Raw genomic sequence first — 27,277 nt, 5'->3', positions numbered from 1 at the left:
AATAATATTTCATAATGAAGAAATAATGAGTTTTGAGAATAGGTGTCCAGGCATAATACAAGAATGGGCCTAATAAAAATCAACTATATGAACCTAAAATAAATGAATACAATGAATGTCCTCTCATTCTTTTTCATGGTAATGCAGGTGTTTGGGGGAATTGGTGGGACTGCTTCCTTTACCTGAGCATCTCTTGTTCTTAACTTAAATATAAGGAAAGAGAAAGAAGCTGATGGTGATGAAGGGACAATAAATAATCTCTTTATTTTTCCATGCACCTTGATTGCTGTCATAACACACATTTTCTGAATGAATTAAATATTTTATTGGTACTTCATATCTACTGCTACCATGATCTTTCCATGACACAAAGCCTCACTTCTCTAAGTACATTACTAATGGTAAGGAATTATGTCTCCTACCTCTTTGTATCCTTTACAGTGAAGAGAACAAAGATGAAAAATAAGAACAATTCCTGAATCTAATATGTATAATGATTTTGAGTTATTAATGACAAAGATAAATTTTTAAAAAATAGAGCTAGGAGTATCCTTCAACATAATCCAGTTCAACTTTTTTTTTTCTCACTTCAGCAGTCAGGAGAAGTAAAGAGATTTGCTCAAGGTCATAATGGTAGGAAGCAAAAATACAATACTGGACACAGTTCTTTGACTTTAAATCTACTACTTTGGCACCATATAGGTTGTTTCTACTAACTACAGTCATTCTTGATTATTGACGTTATTTATGTCTCAGAAAAAGTAAATTAAATATCAATAATTTTTAACTTTGAAGAGTATACAAAAACAAGCTTAACTCCTCTTCTTGATTTATTAAAAAAAACAACTTAGCATTTAGGTTCTCATTTAATATTTGTCAGACATTAAACTTCTTCTGTTGTTACTGTTGTTGTTGAAGTCGAGTAATATGTTTACCTCCACTGAAAATTCAAAGTGTTCGTTGTTCTTCCATAATTAGCAAGAGAAATTCTGATCTAAGTCAAAACTATGTTTCCCACATTTATCCTTCAATGAAATAGGAAGATGCCAATGTGAATATAACCCCTGCACCAAAGCTAATTGTTATGGGCTCCCTATTTATTGGTGGAGATGAAGGTCCAGCCCTGTGTGAGGGGGTGGAACATAAGTGAGCTCCAACCCTTCCCAGTATTCATTCTGGATTCTTCAGAGCTTGTCTCCCATTGGGGACTCTTCGAGTGGGAGTCATCCCTTCCAGGACTCTCCAAGTCAGAGTTTTCTTTGAGTATCTTCTAGCTTCAAGAGAGAAGATAAGAGGCCAACCCCACTTCAGATTACTGAAGTAAAAGACTCTGGGAAGATATGAGAGAATTCTCCATAAAGTCCCTATTCCAAGCTTACTACTCTAGAGACTTGGGGTAGTTTCACCTTGGTTAGAAGCAGGACCTTTTTTTTCTTTGTTGAGCCAAATTACTTCACTCCCAGTAGGAGTATTCAGTCTGTGTTTTTCTAGAATATGTTCTCCTACGAATACCTTCTCTAATTTCTGTTTTTCTATGACTTTGATGAATGGGTCTCTTTGCTATTTGATATAATGTGTTCATTATGGAACTGACATTAGATGAGGAAAGGGAAAATCCTTAGATATAAAAGCATGGGATCACCCTTCCCACCAAAAACGAAAAACAAAACAAACAAAACAAAACTTTCAGAAGTTAGATGGAACCAAATCATATCTTTGAGGAGAGCAAAATGGTGGGGTCCAACACCAACTTCCCCTTGGCTGGAATGAAAGTCTTCCTTAGAGAAGGGGAGAGAGGGTTGAAGAAGCTAAATATGTATATTCCACCTCCTTTTAAGCCACACAATGACCATCTCCTTTCACATATAATCAGTGCTACACATCTGGAGTAACTTTCATTCCTTAAATAAATACCAATCTGTATTCATAGGATCATATCTGTAATACTGCTTTATTAACTATGTGACCCTGTGCAAGTCTTTTACCCATAGCCTCAGTTTCTTTAGCTATAAAATAGCCTCCATTTACAGGATTATTGTTTGGATCAAAAAAGATAGAATGAAATGATTTGCAAACCCAGATGCATTATAAATGGTATGACAAACAGTTACTTTTTTAACTGAAGTTCCTCTGACTCCAGCATCAGTGATATCTTCACTAAAATAACAGCTCTCCTTATTTTTTCAGTAAAGGTGATGAAAAATATACAAATATATTCTTCAATATATCATCTTTGTACTTTCTTTTTTTTCTAGTTAGTGGAGTTTGAAGTGCCAAAATATCATTAGAAAGGCAATTTTCATAAGATCCCTGACTCAGAGTTACTGAATGCTACTTTGAAAAGATGTTTGTTAGGTTTATCTGCTATATCTAGCACATAGTTAATATTTGGCATTCATTCATTCATTCATGTAATAATTATTGAGTGTTTACTCTTTGTAAAGGATACTAGGCATCAACTAGAGAAAAACAGACACCTAAAAAAGATTCATTCATTCATTTGATAAACATATATTACATGTATTGCATTGTGATATGATGTGGAGAAAAATAAAACCAGGGCCCTGTCCTTAAGATGTCTATAATCTATGATGTTAAAGTTCTTAGAAAAATAAAGTCTTAGTTCTTCTTCTGTTTGTACTTTGAATGGAGATAGAGAACAGAATCACACAGATTTTTAAGGTGAGAGGGGCTCTCAGGAGGCATCAATCAGTTCAATCCACGCTTGAAAGAAAATCTACAACTGTACAGCACTCTCAACAAATGGTCATCTGTGCTTTACTTAAAGACCACCACTGATGAGGAAACTAGTCCTCCTATGCAGCCTGTCCCATTTTGTATAGCTCAAATTCTTGAGTCAGTTTTCTTGAAATGAAATCTAAGTTCAGCTCTTGTAACTCTCATCCCTCCACCCTCCCCCATTATTAGTAGTCCTGTCCCATGAGGCCATGCAGATCAATATTTCTTCAAATATTTGATTATTATCTCTCATCCTTCCCTCACACTCCCTATTTAGCCTCAGTCTTTTCTTTTTTAGTTCAAAGAGCTTCAATTCCATAAACCAGTCTTCAAATGAGGGGAACTTGAGCTCTCACCATCCAAGTTATCCTCCTCTGGAAGCCATTTTATCAGTGTTCTTCCCAAAATGTGGCACATATAATTAAACATAAAACTCCATATGAGACCACATCAAAATAGAGGGCACACTGTCACCCATTTATTGATAGATGACATGCCCCTCAAGTAGATAAAAGTTAGAAAAAGAAAATGAAAATAGAAACATACATCTCCCCCCATTATTCTTATATGATGGCAGCCCTAGAATGGAATGTACAGAAAACAAACTATTATATTATCAATATTTATTAATGAAATAAACATAGATAGAAGATTTAGAGTGTATATAAAACCCCCAAAATTTTACCTTGCTTGTCTGGGTTAAATATTTGTCATAACATCAGTTATGATTAGAAGCAACAGATAGTGGAGTGGAGTGGTTCAGTGAAACAAAACCCAGAAGTTCTATTGAATATTCATTTAGTTTTCTAAGAAAATGTTATTTCAATAGGAAATTTCATTTTTTATTCACTTAATCAATTCATTCATTCATTCACATCTATATTTCTATCTATTCCATGTACTTGTGTAAAATATATATATAATATATGTGTGTGTGTGACTGATCAGAAAAAATAATTATAGAAGTAACTGGATTGTAGGGTAAATGTGTAGTACTCTGTTGATGGCTATTTCCAGAAGACACACTCACATTGGTTGATGAATAAGCAGAGGGCTGCTAATTTCTTCTATCCTTGCTGTTTAAGGGTAAATCTAAAGAGGCTGGAGCTTTCTTTTTTTTTGTAGCTCAGGAGATTCCATTCAGTGTGCTCTCCTCCATCGATTATCTGCAAGTCTTAATTAGCTTTTAGAAAGTATATTTACTTTACAGGTAGAGTGAGAGAATTTATTACAGAAATATTCTCCCATATTTTTCTTGTATACATAAGGCCCCGGGGAGAGTGGGTTCAAACTTAGTGAACACATGTGGCTAAAGGTTAAACAAATAGCTCTTATTTCTCCCTTCCTAAAGCCTCATTAAATTACCCTTAGGTGTAGCTCTCTGCTAGGTTGCTCTAAAAGGGTTAATAACCATGTTGAGTACTGAAGCTGCCTTTCCTCATTTTGCCCAATTTATTCATGGAATGTTTCAGCTTCTGATGTAGATGCTGTTGTTAGCCACTGCTGCCCTGTGGACCTTGCTCAGAGGTCTGGTTTTCAGCAGACTTCTTTTATGTCTCTCTTGGATTTCTCAAACTTACATAATTGCCTAGTGTGGTAGAAGAGGGGGGTAGGAGAAAGAAATCTATTGCTCCCCCTACCCCATTCTGTGCAAGGTTTTCCCTCCTGGGGTCTTGGCTAGAATTCTTCAGTCATTACAGTAATTTGCTTCTGGAATGCTGAATTCTGAACCAGCTTACTATGTTATTCAATTATGCCAGATTCTTTCAGCCAAGCTCAAGATATTTCCAGTTTAGCATCATTTATCTTTATCCTATGCTCAAAGCACTTTACTCTTCCAAATTGCTGAAGGACTTATTCACATCTAGCTTACATCTTTCTTTGATTGATTCAATTAAAGTGTGGGAAAGGGAAGGGGCTTCTATTTTTACATTAATTGAGATAAACCCACACCCTTCAAAGTGAAATTGGAAAAAAAAAAAAGGATACAAAACAAGACAAAAGCTCTGGAGGCAACTTAAATATCCTACAATAAGGGAATAGTTAAAACAAAATGTTATATACTAATGTGATGGAATATCATAATGCAATGAAGACTGACAAGCACTAGAAATACTATGAAACATGGAAAGACCTTTATGAAATGATGCAAAGTGACAAAAGTAGAACTAGAAGAATAAAGCCCACACAACGTATATAATATCATGTTAGCAGAATAGTAAATGAGAATGAATGGATAAATAAATAATACTGTAAAAAATTGAGAAAGGTAAAAATTACTTTATATGTAAAAAGTCACTAAATTAGTTTAGTTAGTTCTGTTAATGTTCAATTTTAATCATTTAAAAAGACATTTACATTATTTTAAAGTACCTTGGCATGATCCCTTAAGGATCTTTGAGCTTCTATAAGCTAAAGTTAGCCAGGAACACCATTATACTCTTCCTTCATTATCCCCTCACAGTACTACTTTAGGCACTCTCCACTTCCTGTTCTGGGAAAAGTAATTAAATGAGAACTACCACTGCTTCTGAAAAGGGTTTGTCAATCAACTATCTCATGGTTCCACTCATCATAACTGAGAGTTTTCAGACTTTCCCATGAACACACGCCTGGTTCTGTAGCAGGTAGATTCCATTCAGTACCCTTTGCACTATGCCATGCTTTAAGAGTTATGTCAGGATTTTTGTTATTTCTTATTATCTGATTGCAGCACTCAGTGCTAAAATCACAAGGAGTTTTTTCTCCAATAATAAAGATCGTGTATCCTCTTTACCTTAATCAGAGATTCTTAATCTGGGGATCTGCTTTTCTTTTTAAATATTTTTATAAAGGTATTTCAATATAATTGCTTTACTATTTAAACCTATATAATTTATGCTTTTAAAAGCATCCCCCACTGCCCCAAGGAGTCCATAGGCTTCATCAGACTGTCAAAGGGGTTCATGACACATAAAAAAGTTAAAAACCCTTGCCTTAGGTAGATGATCTTGAGGAGTGGCCTGAGTTCTTCTTTACTCTATGGTCAGTCTTTGAGCTGTGAGCCTCTCCAAACTTAGCTAAGCTACTCTTCAGATAATAGACAAAAGGTCTTTCCCTAATCCTTTAATCAAATCTTCCATTTTCCATGTTTTTTCCCCCTCTATTTGAATATAAGCTTATTGAGAGAAGGAATTCTTTCACTATACCTTTTTTCACTTCCTGGGACATAGTTAGTACTTAATAAATGATAATTTTATTCATCCATCCATCGACAAGATGTCTGTGACTTAGGTAAAAAATAGATTTGGAGAGGTTGTCAATTACTTGTGATGTGAGTGGCACAGATGAGATTAAAAGCCTTTTCTTCAAGTCTAGTGCTATTTTCACTTCACAGTGAGGTAAATACTCATGTGAGGATATCAACTAATCCAACTCATAAGTATTTAGCAATGTCCTTCCAACACTGCTATAGAGTGAGCATTCAGAATCTGCTTGACAACCGCAGAGAAGAGGCACTAGTCTTCTCTTCCCAAGTTAGCCCATGGCACTTCCGAATAATTCTAATTAGGACAAAGTTTTTCCTTAAATTAAAATGAAATGTCTTACTCCATAATTTCTAGTATTATATATTTAGACCTGGAAGGGTCCTTATGTGGGACCTGAGGCAGATAGATTAACTGAATTAGTCAGGATCACATAGCTAACAAATATCTGTAATTGCAGTCATATTCAGGAAGACATGAGACCTAAATCTCTTGTATTTTCTGTGCCTCAGTTTCCTCATATGCAAATACAAATGGAAGGATTGGGACTTCATGATTCTTTTCTATATGTCAGCCTGATGAAGCAATCATTTTCTAGTCTTAAAATATTCATGACGATATCTATAATGCTTGAATGAGGCAGCTAGGACACACATTAGATAGAGCATTAGGATCACATTCAGAAAGACCAAAATTTAAATCCAGCCTCACACACTTTCTAGCTTGTACAACCCTGAGTAAGTCACTTTAACCTGCTGACTCAATTTCTTTAGCTTTAAAATGGTGATAATAACATCACCTATCTTGCAAGGTTATTGTGAAGATTAAATGAGATATTTGCAAAGCACTTAGCATAGTTCCTGGCATATAGTAGGTCCTATATAAATGTTTATTCCCCTCTCTTCCCCTTGAATAACAGATTTTTTTTTTATTTAAAAGATTTTATGTATAATGAAAGTTATCTCTTCAATGCAATTCAATTCAACAAACATTAGCAAGTACTTACTATTTATAAAACACTAGTCAAGGCATTGTCTAAAATTCTTTTCACATCAGTATGGCAATGACTTATCTGAACTGGGTATGTGTTTGCCTAGTTAGGGGTTAGAAATAAATTACAGTTTAAGGGAATTTCCTGGGGCCCATGGAAGAGCTCTTCAAGGATTATTCAACTAACAAACTCTAAATATAAGATCTGAACCTAGGATTCTAGCTCTAGTCAGCATTCTTTCCACTGTGAAACACATTCTCCCTCTTTTTTTTTAGCAAATTAAAAATCATTATATAAAGAGGTAAAAAGGAAAACAAAGGTAAAAAGTTTAGTTTTATTTGGTAATATGCCCTACTCTGAATTTCCTTTTGGTTTGTAAATTAATTTAATTCACTGGAGAAAATGTAACTGCATTTTAATTCGACTTGAAAAGTAATTAATTTTTTTTCTAACTCAAGATGTTTATTAGAGAACTACAGTGGTTCAACCTGTTAGCCACATTTTTGGAAGGACAAGCTTGAAGGGATTGGGGCCATGCTAAACAAGGCTTAGTAAAGTGAACCAGGGATGTTTACTAAGGTTCTCTTCTGGAAAAGAGATTTAGAGGTTGGGAGCAAACTCCCAAAATTCCTGCTACTGGAGGACGCTGAGATGGGTAGATTATGAGCTTTAGAGTTCTGACCTGAAATAGGGCTGAATCCATTTAGGTATCCACATAAAATCTGGCACCAATATGGTGAGTCTTTAGGAATGTGGGGCCACCAAGCTGCCTAAGGAAAGATGAGCAACCCCATGGTGGGAAAAAAAATGGAATGGGTTAAAGCTGCAGTGCCAATTGAGTAACTGCCATACTTCCAGCTGGGTAACATAGAGAAACCTGAATTTAAAAAAATACTTTAGGAAAAGATGATAGTTGTTTTTAAATATTTGAAGGATTGTCATGTGGAAGAGGAATTAGGGTTTTTTTTTTTCTGTTTGACCCTAGAGGGAAGAACTAGAAACAATGGGTAGAAGGGGTAGAAGTTACATAAAGATTTTTGTAAAGAAAAACTTCCTAATGATTGTCTTGTTAGGTACTAAGTACCCTCACAATGGATATAAACAAAGGTGGATGGTGACTTGTAAGAGACTTAGATGAAATTCCTATTCAGGAATAAGTTTAACTAGATAACTTCCGGAGAACTTTCCAACTGAGATTTGGTGAATCTGTGTTTTGATGACTGTGTAAATGCCTTCAAAGACAGTATACCATAAAACACTTCTCTTTGCTCAGGAACATACGAAAAATATTAAGGTTTTAAGTCACTGCTCATTTAAAGGACTTATCAAATTTGTACTGCATATACCAATAATAAAAAGTGCAAGCATTGAAACATTGCATTTTTTGAAGTATTGAATTGCACAAAATTGCCTGATTCTCCTATCCAGTCCTCCATGAAATTGTGCAAATTTTAGGAAGGAGAAAAATTATGTATTCGGGTCTTAAGGTAAAACTGCAAATGAAGGCATCTGAATGTATAGCTGGCAATGCAATTTGATTTCAGAAAGAAATGAAAACTAATAGGCAATATTTGGAAACAACTCAATTACTTAGAAGGCTATGGAAAGGGGGAGGGATCTGATGTTTTTTAAGAGGAATGACCAAGGTACAGATTTTTAAAATGTTTAACATTTAATTTGCATTTAATTATACTCTTTTATTTGATTTTTTTCTACATTCCATAATCATTTATATAGCAAAACAAAATAACCACCGTAAACGGAAAACACTAAGTACACTTTGCTTTTTATTTTTAGGAAAGGGGGACAGGATTTTTTTTCCCTCAGTTTTCCTCTAAAGCATATATGTCTTATGAATTAGTTTTCCAGAGATTTTTCTCTTACAATTTGACACAAATTTCAATAAAGAATCTTCAAGAATGTGAGAATCTTTCTGGCATGCTAAATTAGACCAGCAGTACTGTATTTGATCACAGGATTTAGGATTTAGGGATCAAAGAGACCAATTAGTCCAACAATCTCATTTTACATACAAAAAAACAAAAACAAAAACAAAAACAAAACTGAGAACCAGAACTTCATTCATTGAGGAAGAACATGATACTTCTGGACACGGTATATTCAACTTCTGAAAAGATTTTGTTTTTATGAAGCCTGTATTTGGCACTTCACAACATTCACCTAGTGCTCCTAATTTTGCCACTTGAGGCTATGTAGAACTTTTTACATTGGAGTTCTTCAAGTAACTAAAGAGAGCTATCATAACCTCCTCTTCCCCCCCAAATCTTCTCCTTCCAGCTTAAACACTCCCAATTCCTTCAACCACCCATTATGTCATGAACACCTGTAGAATTTTTTATTTCCTGCTCTGGATATTCTCCAGATTATCAATGTCTTTTTTTCTTAAATATAGTGCTGAAAACTGAACTCAGTGTCCTAGATATGATATGAAGAAGACAGAAGGCATGAAAGGATAACCTCCTCTCCAATCCTGGACTATGCTTCTATTTATATAACTTAAGATTGTATTCATTTGTTTTTGGCAATCACATCATATTGTTGACTCATATTGAGCGTGTAGTCCAATAATAATCCCTGATCTATTTCAGATGAACTTATCTAAGCTAAGCTTTTCCTGTTTCATACTTGTGAATATTTTAACCCTACTCAAGAATAAGACATTTAATTTACCACTATTATATTTCAACTAATTAAATTTGGCTCAGTATTTTATTCTGTCAAGATCTTTTTTGGATGCCCATTCTCATTCAACAATATATCTATCCCTCCTACTGTTGTGTATTTTGCAAATATGATAAGCTTGTTATATAGTTATATAAATATACCTATATATCCTATAAAACATGATACCAATACCTATATCTATATGTCTTATAAGGCATGATTATCATGTTATATAGATATATCTATATATCTTATAAAATATGATAATCATGTTATATAGTTACAGAAATATGTGTCTGTGTAACTACATAACATGCTTATCATATGTGTAGAAGACATACACACCCACACTCACACACATACACACACACATATACATACATTGTTTTACAGAGTCTTTGATTAAATTGTTAAGCAGCATAAGATAAAGCACTAATCCCTGAGGCCTATCAATAGAGACCTCCTTCTAACATGTCAAAGCACTTATGACTATCCTTTGGGGTAAGCCATACAAACTGTTCTGAGTCTGAGTCTATCTAAATTTACTGTTATCTAGTGTACATCTCTCTATATTTGTTTCAGGAACAGTATGAAAAACTTTGTCCAATATTTTGCTAAAATAGATAAAATATAGCTCTAATATTTACCTACTTTACTAGCCAATAAAATAATGTGATTAATCTGACATGATCTGTTCTCTGTGATGCCAAGCTAGCTGTGTGACCACCAACTTTCTGGGTATTTCTGAACCATTCTTCTTATGATATATTCTAGAAGTTTGCTAGAAATTTAAGTCAAGCACACATTGACTAACTCCCCATCTCTCTCTCTCTCTCTCTCTCTCTCTCTCTCTCTCTCTCTCTCTCTCTCTCTCTCTCTCTCTCTCTCTCTTTCCCCTTCTGTCTCTCTCTCCCTCTCTCTCTACCCCCCTTCACCCTTGGCCATTTATCCTTCTCTGTTTCTATAGCATTGTTCATTCTTTGTTCTCTTTTAAAGATCATCAGAGTCATTTAATATTCACACCTGCCATTTCTATTAGTAATCTGGAATGTAGTACATCATTTCTTGGTTGTGATATAATTCTCTTTTCTTTCAAACTCCCCATAGCTATCTCTATTCTGTCCTTTATAGGCCAAAAATTATTCTCCTTGGCAGAGAAAACAGGAGAAAAATTGATGGTTAAGTTGTTTGGCCTCTTAGTGGTCCATTAAAATCATCTTCACCACTCCAAGCAATGGTATTGTCTTTTCTTTGATCCCAGTCTCTTCCCTAATAGTAGCTAAAAAACAAAATAAATGCCGTAAGTCACTATTGAGTAGAGAAATGCAAAGCAAAAGAACTCTGACACACCACATCACCCCTAGAAGATTGGCCAACATGACAAAACAGGAAAATGATAATAGTTGGAGAAGATGCAGGGAAATTGGAACACTAATACATTGTTGGTGGAGTTGTGAAATGATCCAACCATTTTGGAGAGCAATTTGGAACTATGCCCAAAGAGCTATAAAAATGTGCATACCCTTTGACCCAGCAATAGTACTTCTAGGGCTGTACACCAAAGAGATCATACAAATGAGAAAAAGGACTCACATGTACAAAAATATTTATAGCAGCTCTTTCTGTGGTGGCAAAGAATTGGAAATTGAGGGGATACCCATCAATTAGGGAATGGCTGAACAAGTTGTGGTATTTTAATATAGTGGAATATTATTGTGCTATAAGAAATAATAAGCAAGCAGATTTCAGAATAAAAAAACCTGAAAAGACTTGTATGGACTGTTGCTGAGTGAAGTGAGCAGAACGAGGAGAACTTTGTACACAGTAACAGCCACATTGTGGGATGACTAACTTTGATAGACTTAGCTCTTCTCAGCAATGCAAGGATCTAAGATATCTCTTAAAGTCTCATGATGGAAAATGCTATCCATATCCAGAGAAAGAACTGTGGAGTTTGAGTGCAGGTCAAAGCATAATATTTGCTCTTTTTTTTCCTTCTGTTTTGTTTTGTTTCTTCTTTCTTGTGGTTCCTCTTATTGGTTGCAGTTATTCTTTACAACATGACTAATGTGAAAATATGTTTTATAGGAATATATGTGTAAAGCCAATATCAGATTTCATGCCATCTTGGGGAAGGAGGCAAGGAGGGAGAGGGAGAGGGAGAAAATTTAAAACTCAAAAGCTTATGGAAGTAATTGTTGAAAACTAAAAATAAATTAATTGATAGAAAAATCAAATAAAAAAGGAACAAAATAAGACAAAACCCTTTTGTGTTACCCTTAACTACTCTAGACAGCCTCCACTTCTTATAAATTTTAGCACTATTGATATTCTTCTCTAGGATTATATCATGATTTTGTATTCCCTTTCTTAAATGTCTTTGGTTATATGTTCTGCACCTGTCTCTTAAAATCTAAACTTATAAATGAGATTTTTTTTCAAAGTTACGTGCCTATTGAGTAACAGAGATGGGTTTTGAATCCAATAATTCTAAATGCATGTCTATTCCATTTGTTGTAGCATTGTAATGTCTGCCATTGATAAGGAAATGCAATATGTAAGTTTAAGGTTATATTCCTTTTAGAAATGTTTTGGTGGTAGAGTAAAAGTTTGATGAAAAGTAAGAACAGTAACTGATGAGTTATGGGGCCATTAAAAAAAAATAATGATCAGGTCCAGAATATACGCAAGCAGATACAGAAATACAGTTCATTTGTTGGTCCCCAAGCACATAGCTACACTTCTCCTCTCTTTAGGTAAATGTCAACATGACACTTGCTATTTTGTACCTCAAAATATGCTTTTGTTTCTAGAGATGAGAGAGTTTTTCCAAATCACACCCGATCTTAAGTCTTGGGAAAGACTAACTACCTGTTTACCTCCCAACTTTGTAAGCTCACAGCATTACTTCTCAATGATCACTTGGCTGCCTGCTGCTGTCTAGTGCTCCCTTGTGCAGCTGCCAAAAATGGAATTTGGCTTATTGCAGCACTTTCAGATAGAGACAGAGAGCTGGCCTCACTCTCTGTGCAGACGAGGTGGCCCACTGCTTCTGCTTAGTTTAGAAACAAATGTCATCTGGAGGATAAATGTGAAAGCATGGCATAGTCTAGCCTTGAAACTTTCAGAATTTCAGAATCTGAGCTAGAGATGGGACCTTAAACCTCCTCTTTTTTCTATAGGTAACTTATAAATTGTAGAAGAGTTGTCAATAAACATTGATAGAAACAGTTTCATCACTGGAATTTCCCTACACAAATTAAATTACAGTTTTGGACCTCCTCCACCCAAGTGCTTTTCGATAATTTTAGTATGCATACCTACATGTGCATTTCAAAATACCCTTGTACATTAAATTATGCATACCTGTAAACCCAGTAATACTGTTACTAGGGTCTGTTTCTCAAAGGCATCAAAGTAAGAGGAAAAGGACCTATGAGTATAAAAATATTTATAGCAGTTCTTTTTGTGGTGGTCCAGAGTTGGAAACTGAGTGAATACTCATCAATTGAGGAATGGTTAAACAAATGTTGGTGTATGAATGGGATGATATAAGAAACGATGAAGGAGATGGATGCAGAAAAAAATGGGCAGATTTGTACGAACTGATGCAAAGTGAAGTGAGAATCAAAAAAATTTATTTAATAGAGGCAACAATGCAAAAAATAATGAATTATAAAGGCAATAACTAATCAACAGGACAACCCACTACAATTTCAAAAGACTCATGATAAAATATACTGTCTGCCTTCAGATAGAGAACTGATTCACTCAGAGTACAGATTGAAACTTTTTTTTTTATCTTTGGAATTTGGAACTGAAATAAAATAAAATTAAATAAAAATACAAATTTTAAAATAGCCTTCTAAAGGAAACTAGAGAAGAATTATTAATACATTTTTAACTTAGAGAAACTGAGACTGATAGAGAAAAAAAAAACCTGCCCAAGATCTCATAGCCAGCTAGTTATGGAAATAAAATTAAAGCATAGAAATAAGTGTAATTCAGCATAGTGGTCCATCTTTAACAAAAGACTTCATTACTGTAAAGTTATTTATGAAATCAATTACAGCCAGCTGCAATAACAATTATTAATTTATACCACACTATGAGCATGAAACCTGGTGATCATCAGATACCTAGTTACAGAGCAGCTTTGAGATCTGCCCTACTGTACCACTAGTTCATAACTATTAGTTAATATGTTGTTGTTTTTTCTCTAAAATTCTCAGGTAAGCATCACCCTGGGATTAGGTGGTTCATGTTGTACACATCCATGGTCCAGACATCCATGAGAGTATTCCTAAGTCTAAATAAAGAACATAATAGAAATTTTAGTATATCAATTCTATCTTGCTTGGATGTATTACAGGCAGAGTCATATAATCTTGAAGCAATTTATTGAAGATATGAATTGTAGAAAGGGAGAAAGATATGGTACTAGCAATATAAGGCTCATGATGAAACATAATTTCATTATATTTTGCCTTTTCCCCTAAATTGGTAAAAAGATTTCTTTATGGAGGAATCATTTACAAGGAAACTGCATTTGTGTGAGGAGCAATATACACATGTTTGGATAGATATAAAATGAATACAAAATAAATGCATAGTAATATCTAGATGCTAGAGGCACTAGCATCTGTGATATCAGGTAAGGCTTCCTGTAGGAGGTGGCCCTTAAACTGAGGCTAGGGATGCCTAGAGATAGAAACAAGGACAAAGTTTATTCAAGTTTTGAATATATGAATTTTGAGATTCCTCAAGGCATTTGAAAAAGCAACTACATGAAAGAGGGAATGTCTTCTGTGAGAGGGGCAGTAAATAGATTAGTTTGGCTGGACCATAAAGTACATAAAAGAAATAATTTATGATAAGACTAGAACAGTACTTTGGAGATGTATTCTTTAAAAGTCATAAAGAGAAGTTTACGTTTGATCACAGAAATCATAGAAGCCATTGAAGTTTATTGAATTGGAGAGTGATGTGGACTGAATCAACAAGACAGTAACTAATTGCATATGAATAGTGAGGGAGAGTCAAGAGTTTAGGGTAACTGTAAGCTTGTAATATGGGTGAATGGGAGGATAGGGAAACCTCCTGGAAGGAGGTATAATGTGTTTGTTTGAAAAATAATAAATTTTGTCTAAAGCATGTTGAGTTTGATATGTTTTTAGGACATCTAGATGGGAATGTTAAATAGGTAGTGGGTAATTTGAAAGCTAATTAAATATAAAACTGCATACTAGGTATTAGAGAGATACGAAGCAAACCTTGGTCCTTCTTCATGGAGTTTATAATCTCATGGATTGAAGGAGAGAGAAACTGATTAGAACAGTATTCTGATAGTCCAGGTGAAAGGAAATATTCATAGTAGCTGTAGGAATCAAGAGGAAGGTTATATGTATAAAAAATTTCACAGAAAGGATTGAGTGGAACTTGTAATACATATGGAAGGAAGGGGAAAAAAACCGAAATGTTACTTTAAGTGTATGACCATGGGTGAGTAAGAGAATTTTGTTGTTCTTATTGGAATAGCAGGGTGACACAGTGAATGGAACATCAGGCCTGAAATCAGGAAGATTCAACTTCTTGCTTTCAAATCCAACCTCAAAAACTTACTGGTTGCGTGACCTTGGTCAAATAACTTAATGCTATTTACCTCAGTTTCCTCATCTGTAAAATGAGCTGGAGAAGGAAATGACAAACCACTCCAGTATCTTTTCCAAGAAAACCCCAAATGGAAGAGTCAGACACAACAAAATGATTGAGCCATAGGTAATGTGGTCCAATGACTGTATTCATAACACCTCAGTTCAAATCCCAACACAATTGGTCAATAAAATTTATTAAGGGCCCTTTATTGGATTGGATATATAGCAGTAAGAAATAGTGAGGAGCTGAAGATGACCTAGGATGGCATTTCCATTGACAGTGATAGGAAATTTAGAAGGTGAGGGGAAATTCTAAGAATCATTATTTGTATGAACCTGCATAAATCGCTTATCTTCCCTGGGATTAAGTTTTCTTACTGTAAAAATAGTAAGGTGTTAATTAGATGATTTCTAAATTCCTTCCATCTTTAAATCTCATGAGTAAAATGAATCAATAAATAAAAGAATAATGAAGAGTTATTATTATCTTCAATTCATAATAGAACATATCTGTTATCACCTGTGGATAGATAAGCATCTGGAAAACTTGATCTCCTGGAGACTATTATTGTACTAAGATTTCATAATCATTCTATATTAAAATCTAAATGTACAGCTAGTCAATTATCAATTAAGTGACAACTTGGAAAATATCTCTAGGTGATAATTGGCCTCCCAAGGGGGTCTTTGTAGTTCATTTTACTTCTTTAGTTTCTCTGAAGATTTGTTTTTCACTTAAGCAAATCACTGATCATTTTAATTCATATGTGAAATCTTGCTAAGTTAATGCAGGCAAAATGAAGTGGTTCCAAAAAAAAAAATTCCTCTAGCCATAGAATAAAAGCATTAATTTTTTTCAGAGAGAATCTATGTCAATCATATAATTTTCTATATGAAGGAAATTAGTGCTAATGAGGTGAATTGACTTGTCCAAGGTAACCCAGGACTTGAACCTGAGTGGCCAGATTCTTAGTTCATGTTCTTTTCACAACCACAGGAATGCTACTTTTTTCAGGTCAAGCCAAATGGTTTTTATATGATTATGATGACTATTCATAATTTAATAATGAATTTTCACAGAATCATAGAGACATAAGGAATTCCTTTGATCCCAGCTAGAGTCATATTTTAATTAGCCAAGACATCTCCTTATCTATCCTATTGTTGAAATCATCTAGAAAGAGATTCTAGAATTTATTCTGCCCACCTGTGCCACTTGAGCTTTAAATTATTTCTTATATTTTAATTTCCCTTGCTATTATGTCAATGTATGTCTTGTCTCCCCAGTGTTTCTCTTCTTGCTATTTGGAATTCCTTTTGGAGAACTGCTAGTCACATTTGCATAGCATAAACATATTCATTAGTTTGTTAACATATCTAAGCAATGAACATTAATCTAGAATGAACCAAATAACATTCTAGATCCTGGGTCTAGAAACACAAAAATGGGATGGTGTCTACCCTATGAGGCTTACTTTTTATTCTAAGATAACAACACAGACATGGGCAAATAAATATGAATATATTAGGGGGTTAGGGGAGGTAACCTAGCATCTTGGTGGCTCAAATCAACTTCATCTAAAAAGAAATACTTGTGCTGAGCCTTGAAGGAAGTTTGTGATATTGCTAGGTAGAAATGAGGATCAAGTGTATTATAGACACGTGAAAAGATATAGGTAACAGAATGCCATGTATAGAGAACAGCAAGCAGTTTGAGTGGAATATAGCTTTTCAAAAACATAACAATGTGTAATAAGACTAGAAAGGCAGGTTGGAGCCACTCTTTGGCTTTAAAAACCAAACAGGGGAGTTTATTTATTTTTTTTTTATTCTAAAAGCAACTGAGAGTCACTGGAGTTTCTCTAATGGGCAACAGATTCAGTCACAGCTATACTTTAGGGATATTAATTTGCCGTTGGTGTGGAGGATATATCAAGTAGAGAAGAAAGTAAGGAACAAATTTGAATAAGAGGCTATTGCAAGAATTTAGCTGAGAGGTGATGAGGGCCTAAATTAGCATGCTGACCATAGGAATTAAAAGAAGAATATGGATGTGAGAGTTTTGTCAGAGAACAGATTAAAAAAAAAAACTTGGCAATTGATTGGATATAGAGAGTGAAGAATATAGAAAAGTCAAGATAACTCCAAGGTTGAGAACTTAAATGACCAGAAGAATGGCAGTGCCTGCATCAGAAATAAGGATTAGGAAAAATTGGGGTTTAAGGAGAAAAGATAAAAATAAATTCTGTTTTGAACTCGCTGAATTCAAGATGTCTACCAAACAATTTTATTTTTCCCTTAATTCTCTATTTCCCCTGCCAAAGCCTAATTCCTTTCAGGTTTTCTTTTAGGCCTTATTTTGCAAACCATAGTGGACCAACAATTTAAAATAAATCTGACTTTCTTCTCTGCTTGTTGCTATCATTGTGAGTTATGTGCCCCCTTTCCCTCAAATCATTTCAGTAAGAAAATGTTTGGCTAGCTCCACTGCTAAACATTCATCTAATTGAAAGAAAAATTGTAATTACTGGACCATGTTGCAAAATGTACTAGAAATGACAATTTTGTATTAAAGTGGGGTATTGATATGAAGCCAACCTTTATAAAATCAGAATGACTAGGAAAAAATACATTCTCATCTGATACACATATAGCCCATTAGGTTTAAATTACTAAACCACTTCACATTTAACATAACACCCATTTTGGCATATTACATCATTCACTACATTTAGATTGCCTTTACTGTAGCCATGGTAACCTGCTTAAAACCCAGCTGAATGGGTAACTTCCCTCCCTGTGAAATGAAAACAAGGACAATCACATTAGTGTTCTTCATCAATTATACAACACCAAATCTTATAGGGCCGAAATGTACCTCCTAAGTTTTCCTGTCTTTTTAAAAGTATTATTGGTAAATAACATGTGCTATCATCCAAATTAAATTTTATGTTTTTTCATTACCATTGCAAAGTGATTGAAATGATATACATGAAGAAAACTGCACCAGTAGAATAACTTGTATAATGATGACAACAAAGTAAAGAAATTTGACATTTGCAGAGGCAACAAAACTCTAGTTGGATATAGGGGCCATAACTTTGATTAGTTATAATGACCAAGTTTTGCTCCAGATAATTATGATGAAACACACTTCCCTCTTCTCTGTTGAAAGACGGGATAATTTGAAAGTGAAATGATTCACATGATACCAGACCTGTTCACTGTGTTTGTTAGTTTCACTCTTTTTCAGAGGAAGGTTTGTTACCATTTGTTTCCTTTTCAAAAGGAAGAGTTCAGTGAGAGGCCTTTATGTATATGTATATGCACACATGTACACATTTATAGGGATATATAGACTGCACATGTGATTTCACTAACAGGGATTTGCAGATGAAAAAAACATCCTTACCAACACAAGTTGGCTCCTTCTGCAACTTAAAATCACAGAAGGTTGCCTAAGAGCACTGAAAGGGATTGATGTGAGCCAGGGGCCAAGATGGCAGAGTCAAGGCAGGGACTTGCCTGAGCCCTCCCGAAACCAATTAAAATACCTTTAAAAATAACTTTAAACAAATTCTAGAGCAGCAGAACCTACAGAAAGATGGAGTGAAACAAATTTCCAGCCCAAGACAATTTAGAAGTTTAGCAGGAAAGGTCTGTTACACATGGTTGAGACTGGACTGCAGCACATGCCATGTCAGCACAGACTAGCCACAGAAAACCAGGAGCAGGACTTGTGAGTGACTGAATCAGAAGTGGCATTGGCAGTGGCAGTGGCTACTTCCAGAGCTCTTAGCTTACAGATGGTATGGGGGTGGAACAACTGCTCAGAAGGAGATTATAGGGGTCTTTTTGCTAACAGTGAGGCAGCATGTTTCTTTGCCCATACTTAGATCCAGGTTGCAGTCTTGGGTAGCAGTCCCAGGGTGAGGAGGAACACTCCCACAGCAGAGCTTGTGGCCACAGTGGAGGTGTGTGGAGGGAATTCCTCATATTTCCAGGGCAGAAAAGTGTGCTTGTGGTCATTCACAGACCAGAATACAGGCTAGGGGAGTAAAAAACAAAAAACAAAAACACCTACCTTTACCACCTTGGAAGAGCTGAAAACTTATAGGTCCCTAGAAGTAGCTCTGAAGAGAGCTGCACAAAATCTCTGAAGTTTGGGACAGAGCATCCTACACCATGGAAGCTGAGCCCTACTTTAATAAATAATTAAAAGTCAAGGAATAGGTTGGGAAAATGAGCAAACAATGGGAAAAAAACTCTGACTATAGAAAGTTACTATGGTGACAAGATCAAAATACACACTCAGAAGAAGACAACAAAGTCAAGGTTTCTATATCCAAAGCCTCTGAGAAAAATATGAATTGGTCTCAGTCTATGAAAGTTCAAAAAAGATTCTAAAAATCAAGTAAGAGAAAGGAAAAATTGGGAAGAGAAATGACAGTGATGCAAGAAAATCATGAAAAATGAGTCAACAGCTTGGTAAAGGAGACACAAAAAAATCCTGAAGAAAATAACACCATAAAAAGACTAGGCCAAATGGTAAAAAGAGGTCCAAAAAACAAAACGAGGAGAAGAATGCCTTAAAAAGCAGAATTGACCAAATAGAAAAGGAGGTCCAAAATCTCACTGAAGGAAATAATTTCTTAAAAACAAAAATGGAGCTAACAGAAGCTAATGACTTTAGGAGAAAACAAGAAACAAAATAAAACTAAATGAATAAGAAAAAAAATAGAAGACAATGTGAAATATCTCTTTGGAAAAACCACTGACCTGTAAAATAGATCCAGGAGAGATAATTGATAACTTATTGGACCACCTGAAAGCCATGATCAAACAAACAAAACAAAAAGAATACAGATATCATCTCTCAAGAAATTATCAAGGAAAAATGCCATGATATTCTAGACCAGGGTTAATATATAAATTGAAAGAATCCACCAATCATCTCCTGAAAGATATCCCCAAATGAAATCTGCTAGGAATATTATAGCCTAATTCCAGAGTTCCCAGGTCAAGGAGAAAATATTGTAAGCAACCAGAAAGAAACAATTTAAGTATCATGGAGTCACAGTCAGAATAATAGAAGATTTAGCAGCTTCTATATAAAAGGATCAGAGGCTTGCAATATGATATTCCGGAAGGCAAAGGAGCTGGGATTATAACCAAGAATCACCTCCCCAGCAAAACTGATTATAATCCTTCAGGGGAAAAAATGATAGTCAATGAAATAGAGGACATTTTTTTAATGAAAAGACCAGAGCTGAATAGAAAATCTGACTTTCAAATATAAGACTCAAGAGAAGCATAAAAAGGTAAACTGGAAAGGGAAATTATAAGGAACCAAAGGGTATAAAATCATGCAAACTCTTTTTGACCTAGCAATACCACTACTAGGTCTGTCTCAAAAGAGATAAAACAACAACAAATCAAAAACAAAAAGGAAAAGGGGTGTTGTTCATCAATTGGGGAATGAATGGCTGAACAAGTTGTGGTATGTGATTATGATGGAATACTATTGTAGAATAAGAAAAGATGAGCAGGATACCCTCAGAAAAACCTTGAAAGTCTTGCATGTGCTGATGCAAAATGAAATGTACTGCATACAAAGTAACAGCAATATTTTAAGATAGTCAACTGTGAATAACAGCCATTCTCAGCAATACAAGGGTCCAAGACAACTCTCAAGGACTTATGATGAAAAATTCTATCCTTCCCAAGACAAAGAACTGATGGTGTCTCAATACAGATTAAAACATTCTTTTTTAAACTTTATTTTTCTTGAGTTCTCTTTTTTACGTTTTCTTTCATAACATGACTATTATGAATATATTTTGCATAACTACACATGTATAACCTATATCTAATTGCTTGACTTTTCAATGGGAGAGGGATGAGAGGAAGGGAGAGAATTTGGAACTCAAAATTTTAAAAATGAATTTTCAAAATTGTTTTTACATATAACTGTGGAAAATAAAATAATTAATAAAAATACATAATAAATAAATAAAATAATTAAAAATAAATAAAAAAGATCATTGAGAGGTTGTGACTTGCCCAGCATCACATAATCATTAGTAAGTGTTAGTGACATGCTTTGAACCCAGGTCTTCTTAACTCTGAAGCCAGATGACTATACACTTATACATAAAAGGATCAATAAAGTTTCCTCCAAATCACTATTAGTATGATTACTAATAGTACCATTAGCACTCTAAAGAAGTAACAGAAAGATCTCTCGTTTTTGTTAAAAAAAATACACAACTTATGTTTTAGGACAATGCATTTGGAAAAAAATATAAAGGAGGGATGCGGTACTGGGAAGTGCTTCTTGTTCCAAATCAAAGTATAATATTTTTAAAGGGAAATGAATCTCTTAGAATAACAACAAAAGTGATTCTACTCAGTCTTATTGAAGTAGTATAACTTTAGTTGGTTTCTTATTGATATGATAGTAGGCCTCAGAATGTCACATCTACTCAAAATATTATTCATTATTTTCTTATATTTCAAGGATAGGTGAACCATTTAGACACTCCACTTGAGACCATTAATGTTTCAGGGGGACAGGCAGGTGGCACAGTGGATAGAGTGCCCAGCCTGAAGTCAGAAAAACTCATCTTCCTGATTTCAAATCCGGTTTCAGACGCTTACTATTTGTATGACCTAGGACAAGAAATTTAATCCTGTTTGCCTCAGTTTCCTCATTCCACTCCAGTATCTCTGCCAAGAAAACCTAAAATGGGGTCAGGAAGAGCTGGACACAACTGAAACGACTGAACAATATTTCACCATTGATCTGAAAGTACTGTCAGATGGAAAATGCTATCCACATCCAAAGAACGAACTATGGAGTTTGAATGAAGATCGAAGAACATTTTTTGCTATTTTTTTCTTCTGTTGTGTTTTGTTTCCTTTTTTTGGTGGTTCCTCCTATTGGTTATAATTCCTACTTACAACATCACTAATGTGAAAATATGTTTAATAGGAATGTATATGTAGAGCCTATATCAGATTGTGCACCATCTTGGGAAGGGAGAGTGGGAGGGAGGAGGAGAAAAATTTAACACACAAAAGCTTATGGAAGTGATTGTTGATAAATCAAAATAAATTAATAAAAAAGTACTGTCAGAACATTTTTTTAATGAGCCAAAATATATTTTCTAAAGAGTTAAATGAAGTGTTTCTTTTTTCCTGTAATATATTTTAAATATACTTTTGCAGATTTTAAGAAAGTTAATTTAGGGCAAAAATCCCAAGACTATTTTAACTTCTCACTGAAAAGTAATGGAATGAAGAACATGCTATTTAAAAATTGCTATATAGCTATAATTATGTGCTAAATTGATCAAAAAGTCATCATCATTGAAAATACCAACTAACTTTTAAATTTGGTCCCAGAATTAAGGTTCCCATACTATTGTTTTTTGAATGATTTTTCTTGGAATTATACTTTCTCTCTCTCTCTCCTCTCTCTCTCTCTCTCTCTCTCTCTCTCTCTCTCTCTCTCTCTCTCTCTCTCTCCATATATACACACACACACACACACACACACACACGTATATATATGTATACGTATATCTGAATAAGTATATATATAAGTATAATTTTCTTTGTATGTGAAAGTTATATAGCTACTTTTCATGCATGTGTTAATCTTTTATCATTTATATTTATTTTATTATTTCCCTGATACCATTTAGTATCTTTTGTTTTCCATGTTTACAATATACTATTTTACCACTTCCTTAAGTGAATGTCTCCTAAAACTTTTAGTTTCTTTAAAGACTCAGCTTTAGTGCCTTCTACATGAAGTCCTTCCAGATTCTTCCAGGGTCTAGGGCCCTCCCTTTCCACCAATACCTTATATCTATATTATATATACCTATATGTATATGTTGTCTTCTCTGATCAAATGCAAGCTCTTTGAGGGTAGGGAGTGTTTAATTTATGTCTTTGTATCACCAGCACTTAGCTCAATTTCAGGCATGTAGTAGTTGTAATAAAAAATATGCTATTTAAATGCTATCATGTAGTTGGTACTTCATAAATCCTTGTTGAGGGGGGCAGCTAGGTGGCACAGTGGATAGAGCACTGGCCCTGGATTCAGGAAGTCCTGAGTTCAAATCCGGCCTCAGACACATAACATTTACTAGTTGTGTGACCCTGGGCAAGTCACTTAACCCCATTGCCCAGATGCCCCCCCCCAAAAAAAAAGAAAAAGAAAGAAAAAGAAAGAAAAAAAATAAATCCTTGTTGATCTAATGACTTTCAGTATAGATGTAAAAACTTAATCCTCTTTACTTCTGACTGAGTAAACAATCCATCAGATTTGTCAGGAGCAGAGGAAGAAATAGCTTAAGAACCTGAAGGTATAGTGAAGAAAGAAACTAAGTTCCCATCATTCTTCCCTTTCTCTACTCCTTCAGATCTTCTTGCCATAATCAGAACTTTTTAGGACAAAATCAGCAGAAGTGACTTGTAGTCCCACATATGCCGGCACTGGAGATAGAGCGTAGGGATTTCTTTTATGGAAAAAGGCCCTTTATATCCTACATTTTACTGTACTTTCCAACTGATCTTCCTAGTATTAGGATTTTTAAGTAATCCCACTAGGTAACTATGGTGACAAACTAGAGATTTAATTTACAATAATTTTGAGAAAATGGTGGGAGGGGATACCCTGGCCTCATCGATATGTACCCTTCTAACACCTCTAACCACCAAAATAGGAGACATACTTGCAAAAGTACAAGTGTAGTTGGGGTGAAGAAAGAAGGAGGAGTAACATTAGAAGTTCAGTGTCAGAAAGAAAATAAAGTACAGAGAAGAGGAGAGTATGCAAAATAATTGATTTCAGATTCTTTCTCCTTGAACTTCCTATTTCAAAAACAAAGGACTGAATTAAAATCATCTTTGCACCTCCTCTGTCTTCCCTTCTAACCACTTGATTCTTGTACAACTTCCAGAATACTCTTTCTTATGTATAGATTTTGGCATGTCACTTCTTTGTTCAAAAAATCTTCACTTTCCTAGTGAGTATCGGCTTACTCAAACCCCTCTACTGCCTGCCCTCCACAATTTGGTACCATTTGGCTTTTTTTTTTTTAATCTTACTTTAATAGTACTGCTTTCCTGACACATTCTACTCTAGTCCAGCTGGATTATTCTTCTGCTTTTCTCACATAAAGGAAAAAATATAAAGAAAGAAGGAGAGAACTTGCTCAACACCAACCAGGTCAACTAATGAATATATTTTTGTGGTCTTTGGTGGCTTAATAATTATCTTTATTGTAGTTATTACAGTTTCCTTTCTTTAGCATAATGAAATCAACTCTCAAGTATAAACTAATGATAATACAGTTTTGTCAGTTACCTGTTACTTTTGCTTATGAAGAGTATTCTTTCATATCTCTTCTGCAAGGTCAACAATCTATACTTATCAAAAGTTGCCAATATTTCCTTGTTAATTACACCTTTGAAAATATATACTTTTTGAAGACAAAAGTTAAATTCCATGATTTCTTAAAAATGAGCATCAAAGAATATAAGGAACATCAGACATCATCTAATCATGGAATCATAGCTTTTACGATTAGAAGAAACCTTAGGAGTTTTCTAATTAATCTTTTCCTTTTATAATTGAGGAAACTGAGGCCTGGAAAGGTAAAAATTGCCTTACTCAATTTCTTATAGACAACTAGTAGCACAGCTAGGATTAAATGAGAGCTCTGATCTCTGAACATCACTCAGCTTTCCATTATACTGTTTTGTCCTCTTTAAAATAAGTAAAAGAAAAAAGAAAAAAAAGTAAATAAACAATTGTATGCAAGTTTTGAGATCCAAATATCACCAACACTTGAGGAGTAAACTGAGAAATTTACATAATAAATAAGAAAGTATTATAAATTTTCACCAAAGTAAATGAAGCACAAAATACAAATCATAATAATAAAGATGACATTTCTCCAGTTTTGAAAAGGAAAATGGAACAGAAAGAAGACATATCTACTTAACCAATTACATCTGATGTGTTTCAGTAAATACTTTGAAACAACTCAACTAAGATTTCATTTATCTCCTCACAACACATGAAATGACAATAATAGCACCCCCACATTTACATCATATCCTATTAAAGAAAGTCCAAAAACTTTGGATCTGTAGATGGTCTCTACGATCTCTTCTAACACCATGATTTCCAGACCTTTCAGTAAATACTACAAGGGCTGGTCCTGTGCACAATCACTGGATCGACCTTATCTTTTGCTTATGGATGCGTGGATGCAACATTCTGCCTACCTCTCTCAGCATGACAAAATAAAAAATACCCAGTACTCAGGATTTGCTGAGGAAAAACAAAATGAATTAAAGAACGGATAATTCTGGTATCTTTGCGATCATACAACAGCTCATAACATTTTGTTTCAATTATCTGCAGAAATCAAATATTTATGCTTTTACAACTCAATTATTAAGTTTCCAGTTATACACATCCACAGCTGCCCCTTCATTATAACCATATCACACAGCTACTGAGAAAAACCAATATTTTCAGTTTTACTCTTTATGTGCCCTTTAATTATGACACCCAGCTTACTCACTTAAGGACTCTTAATTGCCTTCCTCAGGTATCTGAGTTACCAACTTATCAGTTATAAAAATTGAAAAATTATAGATTGATGGCTACAAGATATTATTGAGAATCATAGTTTCAAGTCATATTACACAATATTGATGAGAAATTTCCCTTAATACACAAACCACCATCCAAACTGCAAAAGATAGCAGTAAATTCAATAACATTTTCCTTTGTAAGCATAAATTCAAGATAACTGACATTTGGTTCACTGGTGTTAAGTTGGGTTATTTGCTAAGAAGTAGGGTCTCATATTTGGTTTTATTTTTGATTCTTAAAAATGACTATTGGCAGAGGCTTATATTTCCCATTTTATTCTGTCAATTTGATTAGTTTTGACATAACATTTTTTCAGTCACACTCCACCCAGATAGCAGAATCATTTGTGGCATCATCATTAAATTCAATAGGCAATCTCTATACATACATATATCTCTGTTGCATTGACCACACAATCTCAAGGGAATAAAAAAAGAAAAAAGAAAGCAATTCCAGAGATGTCAGTTCCCACTTGTTCTTTTCTATCCTTTTTTTTCCTACCTCATTTCATCTCCAAATGGCATATAACAACTCTCTTCTCTACTGCTTTCAAACTGACAGAGGCTGTGGATGGGGCAACGGATTGACAGATGTCAGGAAGTTAATGCGTCACAGAGAGTTTTTAGATTCCCTTTCAAGCCTCACAAACAAGCACAATACCTGCATGGGGCCTCTGAAGTCAATACAATCGATTCACTGTTTCTTTTCGTCAACCATGGATGATGAATGAATTATAAGGCAGTGAATAAAATTCACTGTTGAATCCTAGGTTTATCAGTGATTATGTTTCAATTCCATGCTCATAATCCTTCTTGTACTTACCATATTGATGGTGCTTCTGTCCCACTGATTTCTAAGAAATCATAACCTTCTTCTAGCTGGAAGTCAGTAAAGACCAAAGCAATGGTATCTCCAGGCTCAGCAAGAATGGTCCATGTGCAGTCAGCATTGTTGTCATACTCGGAAGGGAAATGAGGGCTAAAAATAGCACCACTTGTCCCTCTCAAAGTTCCACCACAGGCGCCTTCAGCTGATCAGCAGAAAGAAACAAAACATTATTCAGATTAATTAGGACTCATGGAATTTAAAAAGCTTATAGAGTTTAAAATTCTTCTATTGAGCATTAACAGGTGAATATATTTTAGCTTAATCTATTGCTTTAGAAAAGGATGTTGAAATGTTTATGTCAGTGGGAAATATTGTTCCTTCTTAAAACATCACAGTAATTTGAATGTTACTTTATTTGTCCCAGATTATTGTAGGCACACCTAATTTGAAA

The 27,277-nt window shown here is 34.6% G+C and overlaps 1 protein-coding gene across 1 annotated transcript in view; it reads right to left on the bottom strand.

Annotated features, from left to right (window-relative positions):
* CSMD1 (CUB and Sushi multiple domains 1) overlaps positions 1-27,277 on the bottom strand; it is a 1,378,384-nt gene that overhangs the window by 1,322,979 nt on the left and 28,128 nt on the right. Inside the window, exon 3 of the mRNA XM_078149151.1 lies at positions 26,821-27,028. Within this exon, the coding sequence (XP_078005277.1) occupies positions 26,821-27,028 (208 nt within the window). The remainder of the gene's footprint in view (positions 1-26,820; positions 27,029-27,277) is intronic.

The sequence above is a fragment of the Phascolarctos cinereus genome, unplaced genomic scaffold (assembly GCF_003287225.1).
Source record: "Phascolarctos cinereus isolate Bilbo 61053 unplaced genomic scaffold, phaCin_HiC Scaffold_2;HRSCAF=192, whole genome shotgun sequence".
Classification (NCBI taxonomy): domain Eukaryota; kingdom Metazoa; phylum Chordata; class Mammalia; order Diprotodontia; family Phascolarctidae; genus Phascolarctos; species Phascolarctos cinereus.
The sequence above is the reverse complement of the archived record's forward strand: the minus strand, read 5'-3'. Positions and strand labels throughout refer to the sequence as shown.